This window comes from Hemiscyllium ocellatum, chromosome 4 (genome assembly GCF_020745735.1).
Source record: "Hemiscyllium ocellatum isolate sHemOce1 chromosome 4, sHemOce1.pat.X.cur, whole genome shotgun sequence".
Lineage (NCBI taxonomy): Eukaryota > Metazoa > Chordata > Chondrichthyes > Orectolobiformes > Hemiscylliidae > Hemiscyllium > Hemiscyllium ocellatum.
Window position 1 is genome coordinate 15488517 of NC_083404.1, and position 13026 is coordinate 15501542.

At 44.2% G+C, this 13026-nt stretch overlaps 1 protein-coding gene across 1 annotated transcript in view; it reads left to right on the plus strand.

The window, feature by feature from the left end:
• LOC132815300 (polyamine-modulated factor 1-binding protein 1-like) overlaps positions 1-13026 on the plus strand; it is a 318458-nt gene that overhangs the window by 30379 nt on the left and 275053 nt on the right. The window contains exon 3 of the mRNA XM_060824144.1: positions 6648-6827. Within this exon, the coding sequence (XP_060680127.1) occupies positions 6648-6827 (180 nt within the window). The remainder of the gene's footprint in view (positions 1-6647; positions 6828-13026) is intronic.

Below are 13026 nucleotides of genomic sequence, written 5' to 3' on the forward strand. Positions count from 1 at the left end.
GGACATTCCTCAAATTAGAGAAAGTTGTCAAAAATTGGGACAAATTATTGAGTTACCAATCAAACTCAAATCAAATTGAAAGAGTTATTGCTATTGCATGTGTAAATAAGCTGGTAAGTACGATGATGTAGATATAGGAAATACTGTTCCAATTAAACAGCATCCTTATAGCCTTAACCCTCTAAAGTTGGCACAAGTTCAAAAAGAGATTGAATGCATGCTCCAAGATAACATAACCAAAGTGAGTTCCAGTGACTGGGACTCACCCATTGTAATGGTGCCAAAACCAGATGGTACTCATTGGCTATATATCGGCTATCATAAAGTCAGTGTTGTTACAAAGTCTGGTTCATATCGGATTCCATGTTTGGAAGACTGTATTGAAAAGGTGGGACAAGTAAGTTTATTTCTAATTTGAACTTATTCCGAGGATAAGGGCAGGTGCCTTTATCTGAAAGAGCGAAGACAATCTCGGCTTTCGTAATACTGAATGGACTATATCGATTTACAGTCCTGCCATTTTGATATAAGAAAATGCACCAGCCACATTTCAAAGACTAGCCAATTCAGTAATTTCTGGTTTACCCAATTATGTGGTATACATCAATGACCTGGAGATTTTTAGTCTCACATGGAAGGAACATTTGCAGCATTTGTCAGAATTGTTTGATTGACTTCGGGAGGGAGGCATGATGATAAACCTGGCTAAGAGCGAATTCGACAAAGCCCAAGTCTTGTTTCTGGGCCATGTTTTTGGACATGGACAGATGACTCCAAGGAATGTGAAAACAAAGGTTATTGGGGAATTTCCTATACCATCGATGAAGAGAGCAATACTATGATTCCTGGAATTGAGTCGATTTTATCGGAAATTTGTACCGAATTTTGGCAGTGTGGCTGCTCCCCTTACTGAATTACTAAAGAAATGCAAGACGTTTCAGTGGACGGCAGACTGTCAAAGGGCATTTGACAGCCTGAAAGCTGTGTTAACCACTGTTGCAAATGTGTTGCTGGTCAAAGCACAGCAGGTTAGGCAGCATCTCAGGAATAGAGAATTCGACGTTTCGAGCATAAGCCCTTCATCAGGAATAAGAGAGAGAGAGCCAAGCAGGCTGAGATAAAAGGTAGGGAGGAGGGACTAGGGGGAGGGGCGATGGAGGTGGGATAGGTGGAAGGAGGTCAAGGTGAGGGTGATAGGCCGGAGTGGGGTGGGGGCGGAGAGGTCAGGAAGAGGATTGCAGGTTAGGAGGGCGGTGCTGAGTTGAGGGAACCGACTGAGACAAGGTGGGGGGAGGGGAAATGAGGAAGCTGGAGAAATCTGAATTCATACCTTGTGGTTGGAGGGTTCCCAGGCGGAAGATGAGGCGCTCCTCCTCCAGCCGTCGTGTAGTTGTGTTCTGCCGGTGGAGGAGTCCAAGGACCTGCATGTCCTCGGTGGAGTGGGAGGGGGAGTTAAAGTGTTGAGCCATGGGGTGATTGGGTTGGTTGGTTCGGGCGGCCCAGAGGTGTTCTCTGAAGCGTTCCGCAAGTAAGCGGCCTGTCTCACCAATATAGAGGAGGCCACATCGGGTGCAGCGGATGCAATAGATGATGTGTGTGGAGGTACAGGTGAACTTGTGGCGGATGTGGAAGGATCCCTTGGGGCCTTGGAGGGAAGTGAGTGTGGAGGTGTGGGCGCAAGTTTTACATTTCCTGCGGTCGCAGGGGAAGGTGCCGGGGGTGGAGGTTGGGTTGGTGGGGGGGTGTGGATCTGACAAGGGAGTCACGAAGGGAGTGGTCCTTGCGGAACGCTGATAGGGGAGGGGAGGGAAATATATCCTTGGTGGTGGGGTCCGTTTGGAGGTGGCGGAAATGGCGGCGGATAATACGTTGTATGCGCAGGTTGGTGGGGTGGTAGGTGAGAACCAGTGGGGTTCTGTCTTGGTGGCGGTTGGAGGAGCGGGGCTCAAGGGCGGAGGAGCGGGAAGTGGAGGAGATGCGGTGGAGGGCATCGTCGATCACGTCTGGGGGGAATCTGCGGTCCTTGAAGAAGGAGGCCATCTGGGCTGTGCAGTGTTGGAATTGGTCCTCCTGGGAGCAGATGCGGCGGAGACGAAGGGATTGGGAATATGGGATGGCGTTTTTACAGGGGGCAGGGTGGGAGGAGGTGTAGTCCAGGTAGCTGTGGGAGTCAGTCGGTTTATAATAGATGTCTGTGTTGAGTCGGTCGCCCGAGATAGAAATGGAAAGGTCTAGGAAGGGGAGGGAGGAGTCTGAGACAGTCCAGGTGAATTTCAGGTCGGGATGGAAGGTGTTAGTAAAGTTGATGAACTGTTCAACCTCCTCGTGGGAGCACGAGGCAGCGCCGATACAGTCATCGATGTAGCGGAGGAAAAGGTGGGGGGTGGTGCCAGTGTAGTTGCGGAAGATGGACTGTTCCACATATCCTACGAAGAGGCAGGCATAGCTGGGGCCCATGCGGGTGCCCATGGCAACTCCTTTAGTTTGGAGGAAGTGGGAGGATTGAAAAGAGAAGTTATTCAGGGTGAGGACCAGTTCAGTCAGTCGAAGGAGGGTGTCAGTGGAAGGGTACTGGTTGGTACGGCGGGAAAGGAAGAAGCGGAGGGCTTTGAGTCCTTCGTGATGGGGGATGGAGGTGTACAGGGACTGGATGTCCATAGTGAAAATAAGGCGTTGGGGACCGGGGAAGCGAAAATCCTGGAGGAGGTGGAGGGCGTGGGTGGTGTCCCGAACGTAGGTGGGGAGTTCTTGGACTAAAGGGGACAGGACCGTGTCGAGGTATTGGGAGATGAGTTCGGTGGGGCAGGAGCAGGCTGAGACAATGGGTCGGCCGGGGCAGGCAGGTTTGTGGATTTTGGGCAGGAGGTAGAAACGGGCGGTGCGGGGTTGTGGGACTATGAGGTTGGAGGCGGTGGATGGGAGATCCCCTGAGGTGATGAGGTCCTGGATGGTCTGGGAGATGATGGTTTGGTGGTGGGAGGTGGGGTCGTGGTCAAGGGGGCGATAAGAGGAGGCGTCCGCGAGCTGGCGTTTGGCTTCAGCGGTGTACAGGTCAGTGCGCCAAACTACCACCGCGCCTCCCTTGTCTGCGGGTTTTTACTCGAAGATTTTTACTCGTGTTAACCACTGTCCCAGTATTAGCTGCACCGAATTGCGCAATGCCATTCAAGGTGGTTATTCATGTGAATGATATGGGTACTCTCACAAGAAGATGATGAGAAGATGGAAAGGTCTATCAGATATTTCTCCAGGAAATTGAATGTTAATCAACAGAAATATACAACAGTTGAGAATGAGAATTTGAGCTTGGTGTTGGCATTATAGTATTTCAACATTTATGTTGCCAGTAATGTATCTGAGACAATCATGCATACTGATCACAACCCATTAAATATTTTGGAGATATTTAAGGACAAAAGTTCCAGACAGTTTAGATGGAGGTTAGTATTACAGTGTTTAAATAAATTCTGTTTTGCTTAAAGCCGAGTGATTGGACCAGCTGCATCACACCTGGAATGACCACTTCACATCGGCCTTTAAAATAAGAAAAAGTGGGGTCTAGGCTACCTTCTTTAAATATTTGAAGGGGTCTGGCTTGCTCCATAACTGACTGGGGGCTCTTGTCGGGATAAATTGGTTATTCTAATTTGGGATTAGGGTTTTTGGATTTAAAGGCAGTGAGTGGTAGTTATTAGTGTCTTTTGTTCCGGATGTTGAATTCCGTTGTTTTAAACAGTGCTGGAATAATAATGGCTGTTTTAGTCACTGAGAAGTTTTTGAGATAAGTTTCCCTACAGTGTGGAAACAGGCCCTTCAGCCCAACCCGACCCTCCAAAGAGTAACCCACCCAGACCTATTTCCCTCTGACTAATGCACGTAACACTATGGGCAATTTAGTATGGCCAATTCACCTGACCAGCACATCTTTGGACTGTGGGAGGAAACCGGAGCACCCGGAGGAAACCCACACAGACAGTCGCCTGAGGCTGGAATCAACCCTGGGACCCTGGTGCTGTGAGGAAGCAGAGCTAACCACTGAGCCACCATGCCGCCCTTAAGTGTCAGGGGGTGGAAGAAGTGACTTTGGGGGTTTTACACAAGCTGTGCAAGGCAAAGCTGCTGGAACTGGCAGACAAGCTGGAGGTGGAGTTGCCTTCATCCGTGAGGAAAGGAGAGATACTTACAGCAATAGCTTGGCATTTAAATTTGCTGTAAATGCCATCAGAGTCTCTGGAAATAACTAAAATTCAATTGAAAATGAAGCAGCTTGTGTTAAAAAAAAGAAAAACAAAGAGAAAGAGAAATGAAACAGTTTGAATTCCAGTTAAAAGCAGAGGAAAGAGAAAAAGAAAAAGTTGGGTTTTCAAATAGTTAAGTTATTCTAAATTCTGTTTTCTTTTATTCATGCTTCAACTGTGGTGTTTAAGTAGATTCAGTTTTGCTTAAAGCCAAATGATTTGACCAGCTGCATCACACCTGCAATATCTACTTTACATCGGCCTTTAAAATATGAAAAGGCTAGGGTCTAGGCTATCTTCTTTAAGTATTTTGAGGCGGCATGGCCTGGTCCATAACAACAGAATCTTAAGATCAAGGTAGAAAGAACAAAGTTAAAAGTTAAACATTACAGTGAGTACAGTACAGTGACATCTTCTTAGTTCAGTAGAAAATAAACAAATAAAGCTGAAAGCTCAAACATTAGAGTCTTTCTTAAGTGCTTAGCCACGCTTCAAGAAATCACCTCATGACTGAAAGTCCAAGCTGAGGCCATGCCGGGCCAAGAGATCACCACGTATCACTGAAAGACCACCATGTCAGGCTGAGAGACCACTATGCCAGACCATTTTGAGATCAGCATGTCACGCCAGGCCAGGAGGCTGCCATGCCAGTTTGGGAGGTCACCACGCCAGGTCAAGAGGCAGCCACACCAGGCTGGGAGGTCACACCACCAGACCAGGAGGCTGCCATGCCAAACTGAGAGACCACCACACCAGATCAGGAGGCTGCCATGCTAGGTCTATGTTGAGTCTGAGTCCAGCAGTCTGAGGGTAGGAGTCCGTGGCCAGGAGAAGAAAGAAGAGAGGAGAAGGGGAAAAAAACAGAAAAGAGAGAAAAAAAAATGAAGTGTCCTATTCCACTTCCATCTGACATTACTCCCAAAACTATTGTTCCTCGCTCAGTTGTAATTCTGAAGGGTAAATTTGATAGACTCTGTTAGATAAAGGTAATAAGGAGATGTATGGATCAGACACTTCCAAGACCTGAAATGTAGTAGAAATCAAGTCCCACTTGTTCGCAGTCATCACAAATGTGAAAAGATTTAAGCAAAATATCCAAGGTTTCGATTTACCTGACAGATAAAAAAAGTTCTTCTGAAAATCTAAATGTGTATGTCCACCAGTTCTCCCTTATCCATTCTACTGTACTGATTTTTAAAGTATGATTTGACTTTTATAAATGCATGGTGGCTTTGTCTAATCCCATTAATACTTTCCAAATGTTTTTGTTATCACATCTTCTTATAAGAAACTCTAGCATTTGCCCTACTACTGACTTTAGGTTAACCGATTTGTAACCCTTTTTGTTATCTCCTTTCCTTCTTAAACAGTGGGGTTACATTTGCCACCCCAATCTGGAGGAATTGCTTTAGATTCTAGGGCAGTTTGGAGAATGATCACCAATGCATCTAATATTTCCAAGGCCAATTCCTTTACTATCCTGGGATGTAGATTATCAGACCTAGGCGATTTATCAGCCTTTCACACCATTCATTTCTCTCGTATTATTTTCTTATGAAGACTGATTTCCTTCAATCTCACCCTGTCATTAGACTCTTGATTCCCTAACATTTTTGGGAGGTTCTTCTGAAGACAGACCAAAGTACGTGTTCAATTGTTCTGCCAATTGTTTGTTCCCTTAATAATATTTTGGCTTCTGACTGTAAGAACTTACATTTGTCTTTACTAATACTTTAATCTTCATATATTTACAGATGCCAATGTATCAGTTTTTAATGTTATTTGCAATTTTACTATTGTTGTCTATTATGCCCCTCTGAATCAAACTTTTTGTCCTTTTTTGCTGAATTCAAAAATGCTCCCAATCCTCAGACTTGCTGGTTTTCCCTGAAATTTTATATGATTCTTCTTTGGACCTGATACTTTGCTTAATTTCTTTTATAGGTGATGCTTGAACCACCTTACTGATGAAATTGTGATTAAAAACTTGCTTAATACCTTTTAATGCAAACTTTATTTGTTTTTATAAGGATACAAATTACTTACTAGTATTATCATTTTTAAAAAACCAGGTGAAGAATTCACATTTTTCTTATTTGGCATTTGTGTTACAAGATGATGCATTGTATTTATGACTGTATGTACCGGTTTTTCATTTTGTTAAGGGGCTAAATGTTCCAATCTCAGGATGAAACATTGCTCAGATATTTTCTGTGCTTAAAAGAAGGTAATTAGGGATTTAGCAAGTGGAAATCTCTTGCAAATAGAGGGCTCTTGGAAAGACTTATCCTTCAAATTACAATTATTACCTATTGGTACTTAGTGGAGTGTTATTTCATTTGTACATTAACTATAACTGATGTTAAATAGTAACCTACAGAAAGCAAATGAAGAATTTTTTTTTCTTAGGCAAACGAAAGTGAAGAACAGGTCAACACTCTGAGCTTGGAAATAAATATGTTGAAAATAAAACTGATGGAAAAGACTGATCTTGCTCAAAACTTGGAAAAGCAAATTGTCAAACAGCATGAGTACTTAAGCAGGGCGAATGAAACTCTCAAGGATACGAAGAAGGCAGCTGGTAATAAGGTACTAATGGTTATCATACAGGAGGATTGCATTTCCATATGAAGACAGGGATTCTGATATTTGAAACATTTTCAGGATGATCCGTTTCTGAATATAATGGGGAATATTCCCTAATTTCCTGAATGACTATGGCTCAATGACCTTCAAGCCAAAACGTCCTGCTTGATTGGCACCCTATTTAACTGTTTGGACCACATCAAATCCCCTCAAAGCATTTTAAGATTGTGTTCCAATTGCAATTCGATTGGTCACGCTACCAGGCTTGAAGCAAAACACATTTTATTCTTACCCTATAGTTTAAATACAAACAGAAGAAAGAACAATTGGAGTAATTTACCTCTATTGGAAAACTTAAATGAATAATAGATTATCTACCTCCTAAACAGTAACTGTTCCAGTATAGTAACATTGCATAAACACACTCTTGGCAAAGGCAAATTCAATAAAACAGATTGCCTCACATGCGATTTTCACAACAGGATGAGAACCTAACCTTTTAGATGTAACAGAGAGTGGGATAACAGCTTCAAGACTGCAGTAACTACTGAAAGTTAAACTAAATTTCTGGTTGTGTGGGAGCTTGACCACATCCCTTCATGCTGCTTCTCTTGTTCCAACTTTTGAAAAAAAACCCAAGGCTTCACAAGCTGTTAACCTTATTGGCTTGGTACGGACTTGTCATCTCTGTCTCAACCTCTCTTCATAAAAAAAACTATGACAAAATACACTGCTGAAAGCCATAATATCTTTACACCAACCATCACTTTAAGTATTTATTCCTATCACCATTGATACGAAGTAGCAGCAGTGTGCATTACACGCATGTTTCACTGCAGCAAATTGTCAAGACACCTATGACAGCACATTTCAAATATACGATGCCTAAAAGTGCGTTTGTTTCTGCTGCAGACATGCACCTGCAAGTTCCTCTCCAAGTGACAAACTTTCATAATTTGGAAATACATTCCCAGTCTGTTGATGTCACAGGCCAAATTCTGGAAATTGCTCTTCACCAGCATGGGTGAAGTGCAAAAACTTCAATGTTTTACAAAGGCAGCTTACAACCTCCTCCTCGAGGACAGTTTGGAATGGGAAGCTAGGAAAGAGATGGCAGAGCCTTTGGCTTTGATCTTTGTCGTTATTAGAATTATAATTTACAATTAAAATTCCTACAGTGTGGAAATAGGCCATTCAGCCCAACAAGTCCACACTGGCCTTCTGAACAGTAACCCACCCAGACCCATTCCCCGACCCAATATTTACCCCTGACTAAAACACCTAACCTACACATTCCTGAATACTATGAGCAATTTAGCGTGGCCAGTTCACCTATTCTGCACATCTTTGGATTGTGGGATGAAACCAGAGCACCCGGACGAAACCCACACTGACACGGTGAGAATGTACAAACTCCATACAGACAGTCACCCAAGGTTGGAATCAAACCCGGGTCCCTGGCGCTGTAAAGTAGCAGTGCTAACCACTGAACCACTGGTACCAGAAGACTGGAGGATGGCAGATGTTGTCCCCTTGTTCAAGAAGGGGAATAGAGACAACCCTGGTAGACCAGTGACCCTTCCTTCAGTAGTGGTTAAATTTTGGTAGGATTATAACAGATAGGACTTATAATCATCTAGAAAGTCATAACTTGGTTAGGGATAGTCAACACGGTTTTGTGAAAGGTAGGTCGTGCTTCACAAACCTCATTGAGTTCTTGGAGAAGGTGAGCAAGCGGTTGATGTAGTGTATATGGATTTCAGTAAAGCATTTGATAAGGTTCCCCATGGTAAGCTATTGCAGAAAATATGGAGGTATGAGATTGAGGGTGATTTAGCAATTTGGATCAGAAATTGGCTAGTTGTAAGAAGACAGAGGGTGGTGGTTGATGGGAAATGTTCATCTTGGAGTTTAGTTACAAGTCGTGTACCACAAGGATCTGTTTTGGGGCCACTGCTGTTTGTCATTTTTATAAACGACCTGGATGAGGGTATAGAAGGATGGGTTCATAAATTTGTGGATGACATTAAAGTCGATGGAGTTGTGGACAGTGCGGAAGGATGTTGCAGGTTGCAGAGGGACATAACTAAGCTGCAGGACTGAATGGTGGCAAATGGAGTTTAATGCAGAAACGTATGAGGTAATTCACTTAGGAAAGAGTGACAGGAATACAGAGTACTGGGCTAATGGTAAGATTCTTGGTAGTGTGGATGAGCAGAGACATCTTGATGTTCATGTGCGTAGATCTCTGAAAGTTGCCTCCCAGGTTGATGGGGTTGCCCAGAAGGCATACAGTGTGTAGCTTTTACTGGTAGAGGGATTGAGTTTCGGAGCCATGAAGCCATGTTGTAGTTGTACACAGCTCTGGTGCGACCATATTGCATACATTTCTGGTCACTGCATTATAGGGTCATAGAGTCGTAGAGGTGTACAGCATGGAAACAGACCCTTCGGTCCAACCCATCCATGCCGTCCAGATATCCCAACCCAATCTAGTCCCACCTGCCAGCACCTGGCCCATATCCCTCCAAACCCTTCCTATTCATACACCCATCCAAATGCCTTTTAAATGTTGCAATTATACCAGCCTCCACGACTTCCTCTGGCAGATGATTCCATACCTGTACCAACTTCTGGGTGAAAAAGTTGCCCCTTAGGTCTCTTTTATATCTTTCCTTTCTCACCCTAAATCTCTGCCCTCTAGTTCTGGACTCCTCGACCCCAAGGAAAAGACTTTGCTATTTACCCTATCCATGCCCCTCATAATTTTGTAAACCTCTATAAAGTCACGCCTCAGCCTCCGACGCTCCAGGAAAAACAGCCCCAACCTGTTTAGCCTCTCCCTATAGCATAAATCCCCCAACCCTGGCAGCATCCTTGTAAATCTTTTCTGAACCCTTTCAAGTTTCACAACATCTTTCCGATAGGAAGGAGACCAGAATTGTACGCGGTATTCCAACAGTGGCCTAACCAATGTCCTGTACAGATGCAACATGATCTCCCAACTCCTGTACTCAACATTCTGACCAATAAAAGAAAGCATACCAAACGCCTTCCTCACTATCCTATCTACCTGCGACTCCACTTTCAAGGAGCTATGAACCTGCACTCCAAGGTCTCTTTGTTCAGCAATACTCCCTAGGACCTTACCATTAAGTGTATAAGTCCTGCAAAGATTTGCTTTCCCAAAATGCAGCATCTCGCATTTATCTGAATCAAACTCCATCTGCCACTTCTCAGCCCATTGGCCCATCTGGTCAAGATCCTGTTGGTAATCTGTGGTAACTCTCTTCGCTGTCCACTACATCTGGTGTCACCTGCAAACTTACTAACTGTACCTCCTATGCATGCATCCAAATCATTTATGTAAATGATAAAAAGTAGAGGGCCCAGCACCGATCCTTGTGGCACTCCACTGGTCACAGGCTTCTAGTCTGAAAAACTCCACCACCACCCTTTGTCTTCTACCTTTGAGCCAGTTCTGTATCCAAATGGCTAGTTCTCCCTGTATTCCATGTGATCTAATCTTGCTAATCAGTCTCCCATGGGGAACCTTGTGAAACGCCTTACTGAAGTCTATATAGATCACATCTACCGCTCTGCCTTCATCAATCCTCTTTGTTACTTCTTTAAAAAACTCAGTCAAGTTTGTGAGACATGATTTCCCACACACAAAGCCATGTTGAATCCCTAACCAGTCCTTGCCTTTCCAAATATATGTACATTCTGTCTCTCAGGATTCCCTCCAACCACTTGCCCACCACCGAGGTCAGGCTCACTGGTCTATAGTTCCCTGGCTTGTCCTTACCACCCTTCTTAAACAGTGGCACCACGTTTGCCAACCTCCAGTCTTCCGGCAGCTCACCTGTGACTATCGATGATACAAATATCTCAGCAAGAGGCCCAGCAATCACTTCTTTGGCTTCCCACAGAGTACTCGGGTACACCTGATCAGGTCCTGGGGATTTATTCATCTTTACCCGTTTCAAGACATCCAGCACTTCCTTCTCTGTAATCTGGACATTTTTCAAGATGTCACCATCTATTTCCCTACAGTCTCTATAATCCCTACAGTCTATGGAAAGGATGTGGAAGCATTGGAAAGGGTGCAGTAGGGTTTTGAGTCGAAGAGTGGTGCTGGAGAAGCACAGCTGGTCAAACAGCATCCGAGGAGCAGGAGAGTCAACGTTTCAAGCATAAATTTTTCATTCCTGATGAATAAATGAAACGAAGTTAAATAAAGAAGCAATTGTTGGTAGCATTGATTTAAGATCTATAACCCTAGCCAATGATATGTATAAAACTGAGAATCTTTTGAGTTGACCGATGTATACCATATGACCAAAGTAATTTCAATAATCTCATGTTCTCTGCAGAGCATCTCATTAAAAGAGTGTTAATTGGAAATAAAGCTGTGTCTAATTAATTGTAATTATGTAGAAGAGCCGGTGTAGGACTGGGGTGGGAAAAGAGAGAGAGAGAGAGAGAGAGAGAATATAGTATTGTGGGGTCACCTGTCATGTGACATGAACCCAAGATCCTGATCAAAGCTATCAACCTCTGCTAGGCCACCTTGCATTGTTGCCTATTCCAAAGTCCATTTTGGAGGACAGTCACCTGAAGATCCGAGGCCCGAATGTCCCTGACCACTAAAGTTCTCCCTGACTGGGACAGAACATCCCTCTCTATTGATTGTTGTGCGGTGCCCATTCATCCTTTCTCGTAACGTCTGCTTGGTCTTGCTAATATACCATGCCTCAGGGCATCTTTGCCTGCAGAATTTGACTTAGACCATGTTGGTCGAGCCACATGAGTACCTGCCACGTCCATGGTGGGTGGTGTCCCAATGTGTAATGGTGGTATCTGTGTTGATAATTTGACATGTCTTACAGTGGATGCCATGACAGCATTGTACAGTGTTGTGGTCGATGTTGTCCTGAAGGCTGGACAGTTTGCTGCGAACAAGGTTTAAGGTTTGATAGTTGTTTAAAGCTAAGAAGTGGAGGCTTAGGGAAGGTCTTGATGAGACTCTCATCCTCATCGTTAATGTGTTGCAGGCTGCAAAGAACGTGGTGTAGTTTTTTGGCTCCCAGGAAGTACTGGACAAGAAGACAACCTTATCAGTTGTATTCTATGTCTATCTCCTGAGGAGATCATTACGGTTTCTTGCTGTGGCACGTTGGAACTGGCAGTCGATGAGTTGAGCATTGTATCCTGTTCTTATGAGGGCATCCTTGAGCACCTTCAGGTGTTTGTCATGTTCCTCCTTATCTGAACAGATCCTGTGTATGCTCAGGGCTTGTCCGTAGGGGATGGCTGTATTAATATATTTAGGGTGGCAGCTAGAAAACTGTAGCACTGTAAGATTATTCATGAGTTTGCGGAGAGTGAGATACTGAGGTGCCCATCCTTGATGGAGATGCATGTGTCCAAGAATGAGGCAGATGATAAGAAGTAGTACATGCTAAGTCTGATGGTGTGATGAAACTCACTGATGTCACAGTGCAATTGTTTCAGTGACTCCTCGCCATGGGTCCAGAGAAAGAAAATGTTGTCAATATATCTGATGTATAGTATTGATTGGAGATCCTGTGCTGCAAATGTGTTGCTGGTCAAAGCACAGCAGGCCAGGCAGCATCTCAGGAATAGAGAATTCGACGTTTCGAGCATAAGCCCTTCATCAGGAATATATTCCTGATGAAGGGCTTATGCTCGAAACGTCGAATTCTCTATTCCTGAGATGCTGCCTGGCCTGCTGTGCTTTGACCAGCAACACATTTGCAGCTGTGATCTCCAGCATCTGCAGACCTCATTTTTTACTTGGAGATCCTGTGCAGCAAAGAAGTCTTGCTCGAACTGGTACAGGAAAATGTTGGCATATTGGATTGCACATTTGGTCGCCATGGCTGTTGCGTATGTCTGCTGGTTTGATGACAATGGTGCGATTGGTTTTGAGAGCCTGGATGGCACTGTGTTGTGGTCGGGTGATGTTTTGCTCTACCTTATTGGTGCAGCTAGTGAATCTGGCATTCGCACATTTCCTGACAGTTTGAGCATATATTGTGAAGGGCCAAATTGACTGCTTCTTTGGTCGCTCATCCACAGATCTCTCTGATGACTATTCTGGTTTGTCGGTTGGTTCGCTGCTGACATCTTGGAAGAATTCCCGGAGTCTCATTTGTCTGATGAATTCCTCCGTGTC